This window comes from Schistocerca americana, chromosome 3, assembly GCF_021461395.2.
Source record: "Schistocerca americana isolate TAMUIC-IGC-003095 chromosome 3, iqSchAmer2.1, whole genome shotgun sequence".
In the NCBI taxonomy this organism is placed as follows: domain Eukaryota; kingdom Metazoa; phylum Arthropoda; class Insecta; order Orthoptera; family Acrididae; genus Schistocerca; species Schistocerca americana.
Window position 1 is genome coordinate 135,816,414 of NC_060121.1, and position 21,116 is coordinate 135,837,529.

Consider the following 21,116-nt stretch of genomic DNA (forward strand, 5'->3'; position numbering starts at 1 on the left):
CTCCATCTGATACACCAAAGTAGGAGGATGTAAGGGGCTCTTGGTTCGTTTTATACAATAGTTTATTAGCCTATAACAAGCAGTTTTGAAAGCTCATGAATATCCTACTTTGAAGCATAGCAGATTCAGTCTTGTTCATGTGTAAAATATACAAATTAGGCTATCAAAACATATTGTTCCAGTGCTTTCCTTCAGCTACAACAATGATAATTGATTATTCAAACACTCAATACTTAACATTAAGATTGTACAATGTCAACACCAAAGATTACACAGCACAGAAGACTGACACTGCGAAAATTGCCAATAATGAAAGCAGCAATTGAAAATGGTGATTCAGCAATCTGTCACCACTGTGAGGGTAGTGTGTTAAAAAACTGTTGCCGCTTTATAATGCCGATGGAAACTGAGTGACAATGCATGTGTGCACCATCATGCATTGTAGGGTTAAAACATTCTAAAGCAACATAACATTCCATTATCATCTTGATTTTATAGTCTTGGGAACATTTCCTGAGGTTTTATTATATGTGTATTCTGTACCATACAATAATGTAAAAACAAGTGTTACTAGTATAGTTACATTCCCTAAACTTATTGTATTACAAGACACCACAATTACACATTTTTTGATTTACAACTTCAAATTGTATTAATTGTTTGTATTTATTGATAATCCATTTTTCCGTACTTTTGATAGATATTCTTGGTTATCAGTAGGCAAGATCCAGAAATTAAATAATTTAGCTTTGAAAGTTTAAAGCATGCTCTTTCCAGCTGTGGCAAGAAAAAAAGGATTGAACAAGACACAGTTGAGATATTGCCCCCCAAAAATACTTTAAAATTTGCACATAGAAAATTTTGGCCAACTTTGCAGATGCATAACTTTCATCTAGGCATCCAGTTTAATTAAACTTGATCCATATATAGGGATCATAAATAGGAATAACCCTCTGATGTGTGGTTAGTGCATACGAAAAGTAGCCGTGGTCAGTCAAACCTTGGCTCTCGAATAACGTGGCGAATTTTTTAGCCATTTTAGAGCCATGTATCTACATTTAGGTGTGGCTAAATCCCTAATTTTTGCCATGGTGTGATTCAGCATAAAAAGTTGTCTACATATATTAAAGCAAATGAAACATTTGCAAGAACTTTTAAGAAAGCCTAGCAAACTTGGCACATTGTCAGTCTCATTTGTGATGCGAATATGAGTAGCCTCTCTTTAAAAGCCTCTAAAAATTCAACCACTGAAGGTGCTGAACTGACCATACAGAACCTTCACACCAGATTTCATTAGATTTTGGAGATGTTCCAGCGGGGACCCCCGGTCCTCTTGACATGGAATGACCCTGATGTAAATAGGGTATAATTTTTTTTCTTTTTTTATGTTTGTTCTCTCTGTTTATAAATTTCGAACTTCTGTGTTGTTTTACAATAAGAACGGTGGAACATAATTAATACATTTCTCAAAGTATAATGTTGCATGTCCGCAGCTCGTGGTCGTGCGGTAGTGTTCTCGCTTCCCACGCCCGGGTTCGATTCCCGGCGGGGTCAGGGATTTTCTCTGCCTCGTGATGACTGGGTGTTGTGTGATGTCCTTAGGTTAGTTAGGTTTAAGTAGTTCTAAGTTCTAGGTGACTGATGACCATAGATGTTAAGTCCCATAGTGCTCAGAGCCTTTTTTTTTTTTTTTTTTTTTGAATGTTGCATGCAGGCAATGAGTAGAACAGATTATTTCCCCGTTGACTTGAAAATGTGTCCTGTTAGGGCTGAATATATGTGAGAATTTTTGTGTGTTAATCACTGTTAGCAGCACCAAATGTTAGCTCTCCAGCAATATTTTACAACTGATATCTGCTCTCTGATAATTGTGAGCAGAGCCTTTTGCAGTAAGGAAACACCCTATTCATGGAGAGAAATTTGCCACCTCTCTGATTGCTGTCAGCAAAAAATGGATGTCGCACCATGTACTGCCATTATTTGTCATGAGTGAGCTTTTAGCTTGAAAACTGCGAATAGTGTAAATGTTACCAATAACTACTCTCAGATATTTTTTGAAATTTTTTCATAGCTACTATCAGATAGTAACTTTGTGCAAAAAATATGTTACTGATAATGGTACACTGAAACAGTGGAAACAGCAGCATGGAATGTAACAATATTATGAGAAGGAAAGTTGCTACTCACCTATCTGCGACTCAGCATCTCCGCTGTATGGTGAATAGCAACTTTCCTTCTTATAATATTGTTGAGAATGGTATACTTTTACTATTAGAAATGCAATTACCACAGATCTGATAATTAGCCCTTTACTTTAAAATCATAATACTTTTGGCTTATAATACTTATCCCAGCATGCCTTTATTTTAAGTGTAGCACATTTGATATAGATTGCAAAAAGAACTGTTACCTTACTTTAACTAAATTGCAAGTCTGCTACACTACAAAGTTCCTTGATATGAAATAAAAATTAGGCTTGATTATTCACAGTCTTTGGAAGGAATACTTCAGTCCTTGTATTCGTCGAATTATGTTTCTCTCTGAGTACACACCACCTATATTGGAATTGTTTCAACTGCTGTTAACTAGTTGAGTTGTCACAGTTGTTACATTACTGGATTCCCTCTCAGCAGAAGCAAAGCTGATCTTTGGCTGGTCATTGAGTTTAAGGTTCTTGATGTCACTTCAAGTGATTACAGGACTTGCTCATTTATGACACACTCATCCAACTGTGTCTAACTGAGCTAGTGTTCTGTCCATAGTGACCATAATTTTGCGGCTGTGAACTACATGTAGTCTTCCTCTTCAGTATAATTATTCTAGCAAGAACCCATACCATTGTGATTACTGTTTCCTTTCAAGCACTGTAAGACTGTTCAAACTTTGTTTATACTGTAATTCACACCAAAACATAATTTTAGTATCAGTGCAGTCTTCATAGGTTATTTTCATACCTCTGTTCTGCCATATCCATGTTCATTTACTTACTTATTATTTTAAATAATTGTTCCTTCATGAACGGACCCAATTTCAAGTTTTTTCCATTGGAGTGGTGTGATTTCTCTTTCTGATGTAGGCTGTTGTTGTTTCGTACCCTACTACTCCTGGATCATTGGAAGTGTCAGATTCCACTCATCTACTTTGACCCATGACGTAATGGTGTTATGATGTGTGACATCACTATCGCGCAGTGTTTTTGAGTTGACTCGTATTTGTAGATGTGTTGTTGTATTAGATAGCACCCTGCGATGGTGGATTTTGATGTGTTGGATTTGAAGTGTGGTATTCGGTTCATTTGAGTCTTGGTTATTACACTGGCAATGTGGGCTTATTTTACTCTGTAACATGGATTTTGAATGTTTGCTTTGTTTTCAGAGGTTTTTTCTCTTTTGTTTATGTGTTTGACATTTCTGTTAGTCGTTATTGGTTTGGTGTCTTGTGTCATGTTCTTTTATGTGTGCGTGGGGGGGGGGGGGGGTGGAACCTAGGTAATTTTGTCAGAGACTTTTGTTGGTAAGTAAATTTTGTTTTGGTTTTATTCTGTAGTTATTGTGATGTTTTGTCTGTTTTATATCTATGGTATTTTGGTTGTGTTTTAATTGGCGTAGTGAACATGGCGGTTTTTGGGTTTTTTAGTTTTTGGGGTTTTGTGAGTGATGTAGGTGTGTGAAGGTTTTTTTTATTATTATTATTTTTTATTTTTAAAGTCTGTATTGAGAGCTGCGTTTGAGCTATACAGGTCAAGGGAAATATCTGTTTCCACTTTTTGGAGTTGTGTGCATTGATTTTTTTTTTCTAGGTCTTCGTTTGAGCTATATAGATAGAGTGAAGTTTTGGTTTTGGTTTTGTGGCTGTAGCGTTATATTGAAAGTTGAGAATTTTTTATTTTGTAATGTTTGTTTTAGGTTGATGCAGTGTGTTGTATTGTTATATATTTAGTTCGTCACATGGTTTTTCCACTAGTGTTATTTTCTTGGTGGAGTGAGACATTCTTCTGTTTTTATTTTTGTTCACATTTGTTAGCATGTGAATATAGTGACGACATTGTCACCATTTTGTATACACTGGACCTAGGTGTTTCTGCCATATTGATGACGTCACAGGTCAGAGCAGATGGTTGGAACTGGAGATTTCCCTAATGCCCTAATTCTTGTTTTGTTGTGGCTTCCATTCATTTTAAGCAAGTCAAAAAAGGCACCATTGTGTCATTTGTGAGTAAAGCCCAAAATATTGATCTTAACTTCACTGCATCCAGTATGAACTGCTATTGCAGATGTGTGTCCTCCACCCCCCCCCCCCCCCCCCTCCCCCCTCTCCACATTACGCTTCTGAAAACTTGTAGTGAGATGACTGAGAGATTAAGGTAATAAGTTTTCGTGGATGCTGTAATTAGCATTAGTACAACTGCTGCTACATTGGATTTAATAGCATTTATATTCTTCAACAAACTTGGTCAGTACTAAATGCACATTTGCTAAATGACCACAAATTTCCAGCTCCCAAAATTTAAATTTGAGAGTAGGGGCCTCTTAAGTAAAGGATACTCAAATGGTGCGGCAACATTTCAAAATATTTTAGTCATTTTTGAAGTGCTATAATTCAGTGAATAATTGTGGTAAAGCTACAAAATGTCACCAGGAAGGTGCAAAGTTTTCATTTTGCACATCCTGTCACGTCATTTGTCCCATTACTTTTGCTCCAAGTGGCACTCAGAGCTGCCAGTTAATTTTACTGCAACTAAATTTCTTCCGAGTTGGAGTAGCGATCGCAGTATGTAGATGGTTTAGAAGTCTCTCCTGTTGTGAACTTATTGTCTGGTAGCTTTTTATAAAGACTATAAGTTTTCAGGGTTACCACAGGTTCTGGAAATCAGAGAATATCAGGGAATTTCAAACACACCAGGGAAATCTGAAAAAAAAAAAAAAAAATAGAAAAATCTCATTTTTGTCTCAGTAGATGAAAGGGTTTGTTACTGAGGTGTCACGTATCGTCACCGGCTGGGTGCAGCTAAATACGTGTGTCACTTCCGTACTCCCCCATTCCTACTGCTTCTCCCCTTCCTACCACTCGGTGCTGCCACAACTTATTTCCGCTTGCCTAGCAGCTCAGATGAGAGGCAGGGAGGCATGAGGAGTGGTTTGTTTGGATCTGATTCTCAGAGACTGTAGATGCAGCAGCCAGAGATGGCATTCATGTGTGCGTGAGTTGTGTCTGAGTGATTGTATGAATGTGTGTGCGCTCTCTTTTTCTGACAAAAGCTATGGCTGAAAATTTAGTTGTGAGAGTGTGATTGTCTCTTCTACATGCCTGTCTGTGACTCAGTGATCATCTATACAGTGAGCTGCTACCTATCCTCATTAGTTTTGATTCTCAGAGTGTTCATGCAAGTTATCTGTTGCATGAAGTGATCACCGTGGGCATATTTCATCAACATGCTGTGTGTGGCTCGTGAATAGCTGGTCACATGAGTGGATTTCCAAGAAGGCCAAAACCGCAGGCCGTTTCTGCAGGAATCTGAAATGGATCGAGCCTGCCAATCTGAAGCCTTTCAGTACCCACTAATGTGCAGGCCCTGCTCTTTGGATCTAGTCTCGCCTTCCTGCAAGGTGGTTCTGTTTGTGTGTGGCATAATGCAGCAGATTTTCATGGTTTATCCATGGACCCAGGACTACTATGCTCCTCAGTGGGCCAGAGACCATGGGCAATGGATCTCAGTAATTGCAACTGTCTCACCACAAGCCATTGTACAGTGTGGCGTTTTAAAGACATTTTATTTGTTCTAGTACATTTTGACACTTCAAAAGGAGTTTCAATGTTAGAAAGTATGGATGATAAGAAGAAGAGAATTGTGTCATTCACTGGCGGTTTGTATGCCATGTACTCATATATTTCTTAAAAGAAAAATCACCCAATACCTGTAAAATAGTAGATATAACATAGTGGATAATAAGTGACAATAATGAACATAGTTGAACCACATTTTATTGACGGTCACTTACAGTTTTGGTTTACACAATTCTTCCCCACCTTATACACTTCTTTCAACAGGCCTACTCTTTTCTGAGGTTATTTCTGAAATCAGTGAAGCTATCTTAAATCCGTCTGGCGACTCCAAGGAAATGCATATTTTTGTCATCAAATTTTATTGAAATAAAGTAACATCAGTGGTCTTAATGAAACACATACACCATTTGGTTTGCTCTCTCCATTTAAAAACGGTTCATTACTGAAGATGAAGATGTTGATGTTAGTACATCAGATTTTTGTTCCCATCAGGAAATGTTATCTACTTGCAAGGTATTTTTAGATATTTCCTCCTCCACGCTATTGTTTGTTGTACTGTAAGTACAAAGATAGATTGTCAACTTACGAGTTAATCTTGAGATCTCAAAATTTGTCAAGGAAAAATGCTAAAACTTGTATGGAAATCAGGGAATTTCACTTTGGGAAACTAGTGTTAATCCTGGTTTTTCATTTTTAGGTTCATAGTTTTTAGATAGACAGGGATGAGTTTGCCTGGAAACAAATTTTCTGCCAATGAATGTGAATTTTGAACCCTTTTATATCAGAAGGGATGCTTGGTACATACTTTCACCAATCACCATTTAAAATAGCATCTTTTTCTCTACACAATATCAGATTTCTGTGAATGTTTTTTCACAGAAGGGTCTGCTATTAGCCACTGTGTGTGTGTGTGTGTGTGTGTGTGTGTGTGTGTGTGTGTGCCCACACATTGCCTCATTGCGCAACTGGTCTGCTGGGAATCCCCATCTTTGCTTGGGAGCTTGTGCTGAAAAGCTCTCTAATGAAAAGACACAGAAAAAGAAAACACCAAAGCGGCTATAGATAAAGAAGTATCTAATAACAGATGTAGGGGAAGAAATACAAATTGACGACGATATTTTATTTGCGAATTTCAGGAGGTCATAGCAAGATTATAAATTTTCCGCTTGGGAAACTGTAGCAATAAGGCTGGCAATAACATTTTGATAGCTAGTAAACACATTTCGAAACGAGCATTTTTGTAAATTTTTTCCTGACACTGAGAAATACTTAAGGGAGGTTCTTAGTCATTATGAAAAGGTTAATTAAGTTTCAATGTGTTATTTGCATTTTATTTTATGAAAAAAGTTGTTTACACAATTTTAATCATTAAGGATTAAAAGTGGATATACAGTTTTCATAAATTTGTGGCTTATTCTTCTGTATTTTCTTACTTTGAAACGTACAGTCTTGATTGTTTACAGCAGTATGATGGGAAACCTTTTATCTAATTCTTGACAGTCAGGGCATCACAGCTCAAGTTTTTATTCAAATAATCTTTACAAGTGCCATTCCACAAGACTTTTGTTTGTCTGTAATCACCCATAAATTTAAGCGTGCTTCGTTTAGAGTCGACAGACATCATTGCACTTACATCGCTTCACTGCATAACCTAAGCACACTGCACAAACGCACACACTTGGGCCCCAGCTGTGTGTAGTCTGCTGAAAAGTGCAAAGATTCTCACTGAAAGAGGGAAGCAATGCACTGTACTCAAGGCCAACAAATGATAAGAAGCTCCTTGACAACCTTGTCACTTGAATTATTTTCCAGCCAGTTGGAATAAACTGCTGATTTTCTCTTATTCCAGCAACTTTCAAAGTCAAAGAAAATCTTCTTTCTTGGAAGCTCAGGCTGATTAAATTTAGAACTTGCAAATGAAAATCAGTTCAGTATTGCTCAGGTACAAAGCTGAGGCTTTGGTTTGCATTTGTTCACTGTAGGCTAGCTCATGTATCCAGTCAACAATATTGAAAAAGGATGGCACTCGCCATAAAGATGACACATTGAGTTGCAGACAGGGACAATTAGAAGACTGTTACACACTTAGCTTTTGGCCAAAGCCTTCTTCAGAAAAGAAAAGAAAAAATAAACACAAGCAAGCACACCTCTCTACGTGACCACTCTTCTGGATACTGCAGCCAGGGGGGTAGAGGGGTCAGTGCTGCCTGATGTAGTGTGCATGGATTATATGCTGGACAGACAGGGTTGCCTGGCCTGATATTGGGTAGCTGTTGGGGTGGGGGTGGGGGGGAAGGGGGAAGAATGGTGAGTGAAAAAGAAGAGCAGCAGAGAGAGGCGTTGGCAGAGATCGGAGCACTGTGAGGGTCGGGGGATGTGAATTGGAGGAGGTGATAAGACAGAGGGGGCAGAAACTGTTGAGTTGAGGGTGTGGGGAAAGTAGGTTACCTTAAGTTGAGGCTGCAATGGATTTGGGAGCTGAGAATGTGTTAAAAGGGATTACTTCCATCTCTGCAGTTTTGAGAAGTTAGTGGGGGACAGGAGGATCTAGGTGGCCCGTGTTGCGAAGCAGTCATTGAAATCAAGCATGTAATGTACAGCTGCATGTTGTGTCCCTGGTCTGCTTTGCTCTTGGCAGTTTGGCAGCATCCATTCATCCTGGTAGACAACTGGCTGATAATCATGCCAATATAAAAAGTTGTGTTCAAATTTCAGAAGAGCTGGTATATGACATGACTGATTCACAGGTGGCCAAGTGTCTGATGGGGTGGGATGAGCCTGTGCCTGTGACAGGTCTGGAATGGTGCTGGATGGGTGGAATGGACATGTCTTGCACCTGGATCGTCCACAGGCAGATCCTGTCACAAATGGATGAAATAGGATGTGGAGGATGGGCGGGTGATGGAACACCGCTAAAGGAGGGGTGGGAAGAATCTTGGATAGGATATCAATCATAGAGAATCAAAGCCCTGAAGTCCGGGGTGGTACTGGGTAACAAAGGAGGTGCTCCTTGGGGATGGTGGGAGGATTGAAGTTGTTTGAATATGGCACGGGAACTTTGTTTGCAGATTAGGTCTGTGGGATAGTGCCCATCTGTGAAGGTCTGTGTGAGACCTTCAGCATAGGAAGTTCTTATCACTGCAGATACACTATCTCCTGGTGGACAGGCTGTATGGGAGGGACTTTTTTGTGCAGAAGGGATGGCAGCAGTCAAAATGTAGATAAAGTTGGTGGGTTTAAAATTAACAGAGGTGTGGATGGAGCCTCTTTGTGGATGGAGCCATTAGAAAAGAGGTGGTCAACCTCCATGAAGGTAGCACACTGGCTTATGGAGGACCAGATGAAGCAGATGGGAGAGAAGGTGTTGAGGTTGTGAAGGAATGAAGATAGTGTCTTGGACCTGAGTCCAGATCATGAAGATATCGTCAATGAACCTGAACCACACCAGGGGTTTGACATTTTGGGGGGCTAGGAAGGTCTCCTATAGATGGTCCATAATCAGGTTAGCATAGGATGGTACCATGCGGGTGTCCATGGCTGTGCTACATATTTGTTTGTTTACCTTCCCTTCAAAGAAGTTGTTGAGAGTTAAGATAAAGGTAGTAAGATGTAAGAGGAATGAAGTAGTGGGTTTGGAGGCTGAAGGATATTGGGAAAAGTAGTGTCCAATAGTGGCAAGATCATTGACTTGTTTGCCTGTTAGGAAGAGACATTAACAGTGAAGAGTAAGTATGTAGGATGTAAAGAGGTGGGTATGGTGGAGAGTTGGTGAGGGAAGTAATTGGTATCTTTGATGCGGGAGGCTAGATTTTAGGCAATTGGTTGGAGATGTTAGTTAATATGGGCCATTTTTTTCAGTGGGAGTACAACCTCCAACATCTTCACTTCTGTCTGCTTCACCTGGTGCTCCTCAACCCAGTGTGTCACATTCCTGGATGTTGACCTCCTACTCTCTGATGGCCCCTCCACACCTCTCTCCACATTAAACCCACTAACCACCAACACTACGTGCATTTCAACAGCTGCTGTCCCTTCCTCACCAAAAAAATCTCTCCCATACAGTCCGGCCACCTGGGGATGGCATATCTGCAGTGATAAGAACTCCGGCACCCAATATGCTGAAGGTCTCACAAAGGCCTTCACAGACAGGCACTATCCTCCAGAACTAGTTCACAGACAGATTTCCTGTGCCATATCCCTACAGCCCTCAGGGGCTCGACATTCATTTTCTGTGTACTGTCTTGGCAACCCCGGGGTTCCTGACCTGGTGACCGGTATGTGCCAAAAGTCCTGTGTCCCTGTAAGCTCTTCGCACGCTACAGTGACCACTGTGCAGCGCAATGGTGGCATGTTGTGTGTCACAGGGAGTAGGAAAATTGGCTCGACTGCCAGATTGCAAGGTTGGTAAAAACTCGCAATCTCAAGGTGTGTGGTGGGGCTATTCCTTCTTGCAGAGATGTATTGAATATGTTGCATAAGACTGGACTTATATATTTTATTTCACTATTTTACAGGAAATAGTGTCCACACTAACAGACTTTTATTTTTTAATGAGGTAATAATTCTTTAAATCTCTTTTACTGTAACATGAGGTAATGATAATTGTGGGGGTCTATTACTGATAGCTTTCTGTAGAAGAGCCAATGACTCGTCGACAGAACCTTTACAGCCTGTCTTCACTGCTGCTGACAAAAAGTGCCTGTTGAAGATTGCTGCAACCATTTCAGGTTTCTTTACAATATTGGTACCTTGTTGAATTTCAATGGGTGTCCTGTTCCCCGTTTTTTGCCAGTTTCCCACTTTATTACATTCCAAATTGTTTTTATTTTATTGTCAGAATTATCAATTTCAGACTTAATGCACGTATTTTTTCACTTATTTATTACTTTCTTTAGGATGCTACTGTAAAGTTTGTAATGCTGACATTTCTGTGGATCATTACAAGTTCTGAGGGAATAATATAGTGTCCTCTTTTTTCTGCAGGATGTTTTTATTTCTGCAGTGATCCATGACTTATTGACAGTGCTTACATGACTATTTCTAATTATCTTTTTGGGAGATGTGTCTTCAGAGAGCGACGTAAATTCATTCAGAAATGTATTATACTTTTTGTTCACATCTGTTTCATTGAAAACTGGCCAACAGTATATCTCTTGCAGGCTGGTGTTGAAATTTTGGAGGATTTCATCATTTATTATCCTAAAAGATTTCCAAGAATTTTCAGAACTGTTGCTCAGATTGATGTCGGTGAGAGTAAGCAATTGACCACCATGGTCAGAAAGGCCGAGAATTGGACATACACTGATATTGTTGACTCTTGACTTATCTATAAAGGTGTTGTCAATCAGACTTTTGACAGTTCTCGGTCACTCTAATTGGAAAATGATAATCAACTAGATGTTCTAGATCTGCTTTACCATTGCTTTCATTTAGGAAATCTACATTGAAATCACCTGTAATTATTAGATCCTTGTATTCTGAGTACACTTGTGATAAGACAGAATCTTAACTGCCTCAGGAATACCTTTATGTTCCCTGAGGGAGCTCTGTATAGTGCTAACACTATAACTGTACGGTCATTTACAGTAATTTCTACGCCACATATTTCAATATCTTGGTCGATACAGTGACTCTTTAAATTCAATGTGCTATATGATACGTTATTTTTTAAGTAAATTACTACTCCACCATTCTTCATGATGGATCTACAGTAATGTGTTGCTAGACAGTAACCACTGAGCTGTAACATTTCAACATTTCTTATGTGGTGTTCACTGAAGCATAAAACATCGGCATCCTTTATCCCTTGTGGGTCATCTAAAAGAACAGAAATTACGTTAACTTTGTTTATAAGTCCTTCTACATTATGGTGAAAAATTGTCATAGCTTTGGTATTTGCTGAAAGCAGCTGCTTTTCCCTAAATAAGTATTTGTGGTCTCAGAAACAATAGGCTCATTGTTAACTGTTTCGCAGAAATTCTGAGCTTGAAAATTACTCTGATGGGATTGCTGGGGCCATTTAAGGGGAATAGGTTCTGAGTGATGAGATATTTTGTTGATTTCTTTCATAATTGCCGCATTTAAAAGAGTACCTAAAGTTTGTTTACCTGACCTGTTAAGGTGCATGCTGTGTCTGGTAAACAACTCTCTTTGAAAATTACTCGTATCTGCAACACAAGTATTGCTAAACTGTTTACAAGTCTTTGCTTATTTAGAGTTCATTTGAGAGACTGCTTCATTTACACAGGACTGTGGGATTAAGTCGTGTCTCTTTGGAATGTTCACAATATAAATACGTTAGAATGCTGAAGCACCATTAATTTCTCCTTAAGTGATCATGTAACATCAATACCTTCATTGTAGGCTACATTGTTCGAACCACCTATTATAATCACATAATTGTTTTTTACTCTTTCAGGATAGCAGCTTGCTATGACTTCCTGAATTTTTGCACCAGGTTTCACGATTCCACAAACATCGCCACAACTGTTTTTTATCATTTTGGCTTTGTTGCTTTATTCACAGCAGAAATTTCTCTTCTCAACGCTGGAAGTTTAGGCTTTGGCAAATCAAACGTAACTTTTTTATGACAATTTACATTTTTTGGAATGTTTGCCAAGGTTGCTTTAACATTTGAATTCAGCTTTAGTTCTGAGTCACTATCAGGATTATCTTCTGAGTACATATCACGTCTGCCTGAATTACCTTACTGATTATTTGAATCATTCTGTCTGCATTTGCGATTTGGTTTTCCTGTATTAATCTGATTCACCTGATTATTATTATTCCCATAGGTTTCTTTAGTATAATAGGTGTTATATTTATATTGATTATTATTATTGCCTTTACTATAGCCATAAGATGTTGCTTGCCCTCCTTTGTGTAGTATAGGTTTAGTATTTCTATCTTGGTTGTCGTTATTGTTAGTACTATTATTATTATTATTATTATTATTATTATTATTATTATTATTATTATTATTATTATTATGTTGTGAGGTAGACATTTGATTACTATTCCATACTCGGGCATCTTCTAGTACCATATTGATCGGATCGACCACAGACAGGAACTGTTCCATGTCATAGTCAGGGACATTTATAAGTTTCTCACGTATATGAATAGGTAATCTTCCTTTCAAAATATGTGTCACTTCTCTATGGGAAATAGGATCACTCGAGTACCTTGTTTTATTAATGTATTTCTTGAAATGCTGTCTTAATGAACCGCATTTACTATTATATAACTCCAGTTGATACACCTCCTTTCGTAGCCTCTCTTGTTTGCTACTCGACCAGTGTTTCGCTAAGAAAAGTTGTTCAAACTCCGTGCATGTATTACAATTCTCACTCGTTTATGCAGCCCACAGTGCTGCTTCACCTGTGATCTTGGACACAATAAATTGAAGTCTATCATGTTCAGACCAACTGCGAGGAAAAATACGCTTAAAATCGTTGATGAAAATTTTTGGGTGGGTGTCATCTTTTTCAGTCAAAAAGGTAGGAAAAGTGTCTGCTTTTGAATATGCTTGTCTCAACCTTTAAAGATGACGAGTATCCTCTTTGGACAGAAGTATCATTTTCATTTCCATAACAGTCACAAAATTTATAGGGTGTGTCCCACAACGGTTACATTTTACTTCACTACAGGATTTATTATTCCTAAGCATGCCTTCGGAATAGTTGTCTGTAGTCGATAAATTTCGTGAAGATTTTTGTTCTAATTCCGATAATTTACAGTTTGTTTCACTTTGCCACTTAGGTAATTCTTCAATTACTTTATCTTTAATAGCCTGAAACTCACTAATAAATAACTTGATAAATTCATCATTTGCCATATGTTTTTCCTTAACTACCTCAGCTTGTTTCAACTCAAGAGTGGTATTGACTTCCTCTTCGATTTCCTTATTTTTAACTTCTATCCACTTAAAAAGATAATCATCAAATTTTTTAGTTTGGTCCTTTAAATATTTACCTATGCCCTTGCAAGTGTTTATTTCGAATTCTGACATCTTTTTAGACAGATCCTCAAATTGCGCACTAGCCTTCAAGTAACTACTTTCACAGTTACAGATTTTCATTAATTTTACCCATAAATTCGGTGTGTAGGTTAGTCATATCCATGGAAACTTTTATTTCTAATTCACCAAATTTAGTATTTAATCGTTCTCCCCACTCTACTTTTAAGTTATTGAATTTCTCATTTAATTGTATATTATCATCTTTAAGTGACTCGAACTTGTTGCCAAATTTTTCATTGAGTAAACCCATTTGGGTGTTGAGTTTTTCAGTTTGTGAATCAAATTTAGTATCAAACTTATCATTTAAACGTCACATATTCTCAGTTAACTGATGTTGCATACTCGCCGTGAATTTAATAATATCATCATCTTTAAGTTCTGTAACATTTGATGTAAGATTCACTCTTTCCTGTGTAACTTTGGTATTTATAGACTCCTGTATATTACTATTTCTACTTGTACTCGGGTCTGCTCCTACTGTCGCCTTCACATCAATGATATTACTATCACTTAAATTATGTGATTGCTGTCCAACGTTTATTACATTTGGGACTCTTTCACCAAGATTTTCCTCACTCAAATTATGTAATCGCTGGTCCATAATTGGTTCTCTAGTTACCTCCTCATGAGGATTATATCCAGTTTCACTCCTCTCACCTGTCACTTCCAAACTCTGGGTTGCATTATCTCACGCTCTCCTTGTTTGGGTGTACATTTTTCCTAATAATTTTGTTGTCGTTGTTGTTGTTGTTGTTGTTGTTGTGGTCTTCAGTCCTGAGACTGGTTTTATGCAGCTCTCCATGCTACTCTATCCTGTGCAAGCTTCATCATCTCCCCGTACTTACTGCAACCTACATCCTTCTGAATCTGCTTAGTGTATTCATCTCTTGGCCTCCCTCTATGATTTTTACCCTCCACGCTGCCCTCCAATGCTAAATTTGTGATCCCTTGATTCCTCAGAACTTGTCGTACCAACCGGTCCCTTCTTCTTGTCAAGTTGTGCCACAAACTTCTCTTCTCCCCAATTCTATTCAATACCTCCTTATTAGTTATGTGAGCTACCCATCTAATCTTCTGTAGCACCACATTTCAAAAGCTTCTATTCTCTTCTTGTCCAGACTATTTATCGTCCATGTTTCACTTCCATACATGGCTACACTCCATACAAATACTTTCAGAAAAGACTTCCTGAGTCTATACTCGATGTTAACAAATTTCTCTTCTTCAGAAACGCTTTCCTTGCCATTGCCAGTCTACATTTTATATCCTCTCTACTTTGACCATCATCAGTTATTTGGCTCCCCAGTTAGCAAAACTCCCTTACTACTTTAAGTGTCTTATTTCCTAATCCAATTCCCTCAGCATCACCCGACTTAATTTGACTACATTCCATTATCCTCGTTTTGCGTTTGTTGATGTTGATCTTATATCCTCCTTTCAAGACACTGTCCATTCCATTCAACTGCTCTTCAAAGTCCTTCGCTGTCTCTGACAGAATTACAATGTGATCGGCGAACCTCAAATTTTTTATTTCTTCTCCATGGATTTTAATACCTACTCCAAATTTTTCTTTTTGTTTCCTTTACTGCTTGCTCAATATACAGATTGAATAACATCGGGGATAGACTACAACCCTGTCTCACTCCCTTCGCAACCGCTGCTTCCCTTTCATGTCCCTCGACTCTTATAACTGCCATCTGGTTTCTGTACAAATTGTAAATAGCCTTTCGCTTCCTGTATTTTACCCCTGCCACCTTTAGAATTTGAAAAAGAGTATTCCAGTCAACATTGTCAAAAGCTTTCTCTAAGTCTACAAGTGCTAGAAATGTAGGTTTGCCCTTCGTTAATCTATTTTCTAAGCTAAGTCGTAGGGTCAGTATTGCCTCACATGTTCCAACATTTCTATGGAATCCAAACTGATCTTCCCCGAGGTCGGCTTCTACCAGTTTTTCCATTCGTCTGTATAAAGAATTTGTGTTAGTATTTTGTAGCTGTGACTTATAGTTTGGTAATTTTCACATCTGTCAGCACCTGCTTTCTTTGGGATTTGAATTATTATATTCTTCTTGGAGTCTGAGGGTATTTCGCCTGTTTCATACATCTTGCTCACCATATGGTAGAGTTTTGTCAGGACTGGCTCTCCCAAGGCCGTCAGTAGTTCCAATGGAATGTTGTCTACTCCTGGGCCCTTGTTTTGACTCGGGTCTTTCAGTGCTCTGTCAAACTCTTCATGGAGGATCATATATCCAATTTCATCTTCATCTACATCCTCTTCCATTTCCATAATATTGTCTTCAAGCACATCGCCCTTGTATATACCCTCTATATACTCCTTCCACCTTTCTGCTTTCCCTTCTTTGCTTAGAGCTGAATTTCCATCTGAGCTCTTGATATTCATACAAGTGGTTCTCTTATCTCCAAAGGTCTCTTTAATTTTCCTGTAGGTAGTATCTATCTTGCCCCTAGTGAGATAAGCCTCTACATCCTTACATTTGTCCTCTAGCCATACCTGCTTAGCCATTTTGCACTTCCTGTCGATCTCATTTTTGAGACGTTTGTATTCCTTTTTGCCTGCTTCATTTACTGCATTTTTATATTTTCTCCTTTCATCAAATAAATTCAATATTTCTTCTGTTACTCAAAGATTTCTACTAGCCCTCGTCTTTTTACCTACTTGATCCTCTGCTGCCTTCACTACTTCATCCCTCAGAGCTACCCATTCTTCTTCTACTGTATTTCTTTCTCCCATTCCTGTCAATTGTTCCTGTATGCTCTCCCTGAAACTCTGTACAACCTCTGATTTAGTCAGGTTATCCAGGTCCCATCTCCTTAAATTCCCACTTTTTTGCAGTTTCTTCAGTTTTAATCTACAGTTCATAACCAATAGATTGTGGTCAGACTCCACATCTGCCCCTGGAAATGCCTTACAATTTAAAACCTGGTACTAAATCTCTGTCTTACCATTATATAATCTATCTGATACCTTCTAGTATCTCCAGGATTCTTCCATGTATACAACCTTCTTTTATGGTTCTTGAACCAAGTGTTAGCTATGATTAAGTTATGCTCTGTGCAGAATTCTACCAGTCGGCTTCCTCTTTCATTTCTTACCACCAATCCATATTCACCTACTATGTTTCCTTCTCTCCCTTTTCCTACTCTCGAATTCCAGTCACCCATGACTATTGAATTTTCATCTCCCTTCACTACCTGAATAATTTCTTTTATCTCATCATACATTTCATCAATTTCTTCATCATCTGCAGAGCTAGTTGGCATATAAACTTGCACTACTGTAGTAGGCATGTGCTTCGTGTCTATCTTGGCCACAATAATGCATTCACTATGCTGTTTGTAGTAGCTTACCCATACTCTCATTTTTTTTATTCATTATTAAACCAACTCCCGCATTACCCCTATTTGATTTTGTATTTATAACCCTGTATTCACCTGACCAAAAGTCTTGTTCCCTCCTGCCACAGAACTTCACTAATTCCCACTATATCTAACTTTAACCTATCCATTTCCCTTTTTAAATTTTCTAACCTACATGCCCGATTAAGGGATCTGACATTCCATACTCCGATCTGTAGATCACCAGTATTCTTTCTCATGATAACTACATCCTCTTGAGTAGTCCCTGCCCGGAGATCCGAATGGGGGACTATTTTACCTCTGGAATATTTTACCCAAGAGGACGCCATCATCATTTAACCATACAGTAAAGCTTTATACAAAGTTAAAATATCAATATCGACTCAAAATATACTTTCACCAACCGTAGAACTGTTCTTTTGAACTGTGTCTATCCTACTTATACCTGCGAGTATCTCACGTTAGCTGTGAGTACTTATCCTTTCCGATGGGTTGAAGTTCGTGCCTTGGGTCTGAAGTTGTTAGTATATCCTCTTCAAGCCCCAAGTTGCAGCGCCAAATATAACAATGCCTCTTCTTTAGTCTTTTTCTTCCTGTTTATCCCGGCTTCCTGAGATCTCTTGTGAAGACACACGATACAAGTTCTGTAGTGGTGTAGGACAATCAATGAAGTTACGCAACAGTTAATAATTTAACTTTTGAAATTGCCAGTTTATTGGCATTTATGGAAAGAAAAATGCTTTCATACTCTCATGCGGTCAGCAAACTTCGTGTAACATTTTGTGTGTGTAAAGGGGCTTACTACATCACAAATCATTCTAATGAATTAATTTAGCTATTTTGCAATGTTGATAGGCAACATAATCAACAAGGTGACATGTCTCTCAATTAAAACTGGACCTCGATATTTTGAATAAACTTTTGGTTCATTTTTTTGTCAAAATCAGCACTTGTCTCAAAATTAATTTACAACTTCGTGCATTAAGTCCGAACGCATTTTCAACTAATGTACGCGATTTACAGGTGTAACGTATTTCAAATTGAGCGTGCTGGTTTCAGTTTTCCCTAATGGGCTAAACGACTCTTTTGTAATAACATGATATGTCTATCTCACGTAAAGTTTAAATGAAACTGGATCTACTCTCCATTCAGGCCAAGATCACAAAATAAAATTCACCACATAGGTCAGCAAACTGTACATGCCCACTTTTAGCACTCTTAAGTGATAACTCATCTCAGAGCAAAATTTTTATGCATACAAAATTCAAAACACCTTCATATTAAACAAATAAATCATGGCATGTATTTACTAATTAAACATTTCTAATTTGAATAAACTTCAACAACTTGTATTTCATAATCAATAAAATTTTATCACCTGAGAGAAATTATTAGTTTGCTAAAAGGGATTCAGATTACAGTCAACTCGTGCCTGGATGATGACGTCACGAATTTACACTTTCTTGGAATGAAAGAAATACCTGTACTGAAAAATACTGTCCATTGAGTAATTTACTGACTTTTATAACAAATTTGGTACCCCTTGCATTGCTACAGGACGGCTACTATGGAACATTAAAGATGATCGGGAATTTATGATATGTCTTGCCAAAGCAGCGGCATGTCACATATTGGACAATCTACAAGAAGTGTTGACATCAGACGCCAAGAATATCAGTGCCACACTTGTTTGCAATAAGCCTTCACTGGGCACTGCTTGGACCTTGATCATTCTATGAGCCGTGAGGAGAATATAGTCCTGACCCAAAGACCTGATATTGAGACAGTGTAACAAGGAAGTTGATAGAGATTCATGTAATGGAGAACCTAGTCATTAGGGTAATGGACTGTTGGCTGAGTAAAGCTAGAATCCTGCTCTAGATCTGTTGAAAACACAACAAATGCAGAACTCATTACCACAGGAACCTCTAACATGCTATCAGATGGAACAGACTGACAACAGAACATCTCGGTACAACCCAAACAGAATGTGACCATTCGACTTGTACTGAAAAAGGAACACTTGAGGGCGGTGCCAGCAGACACTGTCATCTGAGAGCAGCACAAGTAGGATCAGACTGCAGATAGAGTAAGAAGGCAGAGGGTACAAATTATGAATATGACCCATCCTTCAGTGTTAGATAGCATCTGATGAAGGCGACAAGTAAGGTGACTGAAATATCATGCAAGGAAGACTGCAATATCCAGCAGTACACCCAACTATTCAAGAATGTTGGCAAATCACTGGGAAATCCTGAAGAATTACATAAAAAAACTATGGTGAGGAGATGTGACAGAATATCAAACATCTGGATGAGCTTTGACAGAGGAAAGGAAACTAACCCTAGAGCACTTTACATGGAATCACCCTGTTAGGGATATTTTCCCCGAAGTGACTCATCTGGGCAGAGTGAATAATATAGATTTCCTAGTAACCTCATTGTTTTAGACTTGATCTTGCTCATCTTTAATACACTGAGAGGTTCTCAGAAATATGCTGTGGCTAAAGTTTATTAATATCTTCTGTGCTTCAAAGTGTATAACTCTTCTTATCTTTCCTTTCATTCAGTAGTATATCAAATAAATTGTTGCTGAAATGTTTTTCATCATATACTATTTCAGAATGTCAGAAGAGGAGGCAGATGACACTGCAGATTCATTAGACATTAAACCACCACAAGCTGCAATTCTGCATCATCATCATCACAAATCGAGCTCACGCAGTGGTGGAAGCACCAAGCGTGACAAGCACTCTGAAAGCGGACGCCGAGATCATGTAAGTATTTGTGCCCTGTACAGCGAAAGTGAAGCCCTGACATCTGACAGTGCTGTTGCCAGCTTTCAACTGCAAATTGCAGAAGACTGCTGGCAGTACCAAAGCTACATGACTGAAAACAACAGTTGCATATAAAGTTGCATCATCACTGAGCCTTTGTCATAGAGATGTATACAAAATTGTGTTACATGATTGACTGTTGTAGATACACACAACACCTGTGCAAAGGCTACTGTAACTGTCAGGGCCTGTCTTTCGCCATATAGACTACAGCTGTATTTGAAGAAAATTTTATACAGGTACCATTTAAGTGTTCTTGCTTTGGGTAAATAATAGGAAATATGGGATGGACTCATCTAAAAGAGAGCTTGAAGTGTAACCCAAGTCAGAATAACTGGAAAGAAAGAAAAAAAATTAAACTAGGGTGATCGTGTCAGTAGCCAAAGTGGCAATAAGAATACATAGTCAGCATGAATTGCTGTAACACCAATTAAATGCTGCTAAAAATGCTGAGCCAAAAATTGAGGAAATCAGTACTGGAATATGAAATAGAAGCTCCACAAGTGACAGTGGCTTTTTGACTAGCCTGTATCACCAACATCCACCTAATAGAGGGGGCAGAGTACAGAAAAACTAAAATTGAAGAAAATTATTGTACATTTGATAATTAAACTTTGAAGATGTGCAATCCACAGTTTGCATGGGTGAACCTCCCAGTTAGTCAGCAACAATCCATTTGTTGGTATCTGAGCAAGAAAAAGAGTATGAGGAGGGGAAAAGAATATTGCCTCTGATATGAGATACACATGGCGGAAAAGAGAGTAAAACTCCATAGGAAGGATAATCTCAGTGGTGAGGGGTTGAAGATGGTGTCGCTGTTTCTGTAACAAATTATGGTTATTGACCGTGTGCCATATAATGTGACTTATTGCTCCTTTATCTCCCATTACATTACACTCTTGGCAATGAACTGTCAACAGTTTCATCACAGCTTCCACAACCATTTGTGTTTTGTGGAGATTTTGATGCTTATTTCAGGCTGTGGGACTTTCGTTTTTTTTTTTATTTACTGTTGCACCATAAATCAAGTACACTTCTCTTTTCTGTGTAATCCCCTACTTTAGAAATCCTATTGACCCAGTGTGTTAGCTGTTCCTTGAT

At 38.4% G+C, this 21,116-nt stretch overlaps 1 protein-coding gene across 6 annotated transcripts in view; it reads left to right on the top strand.

The window, feature by feature from the left end:
* The window catches only part of LOC124605471 (cyclin-dependent kinase 11B), a 99,318-nt gene that overhangs the window by 5,964 nt on the left and 72,238 nt on the right, over positions 1–21,116 (top strand). For all 6 annotated transcript variants that reach the window (XR_006978647.1, XM_047137173.1, XM_047137174.1 and 3 more), the window contains exon 2: positions 19,802–19,955. Coding sequence is in view for 5 of the 6 variants with exons in the window: in XM_047137173.1 (XP_046993129.1) it covers positions 19,802–19,955 (154 nt within the window). In the remaining variant the exon portion in view is untranslated. The remainder of the gene's footprint in view (positions 1–19,801; positions 19,956–21,116) is intronic.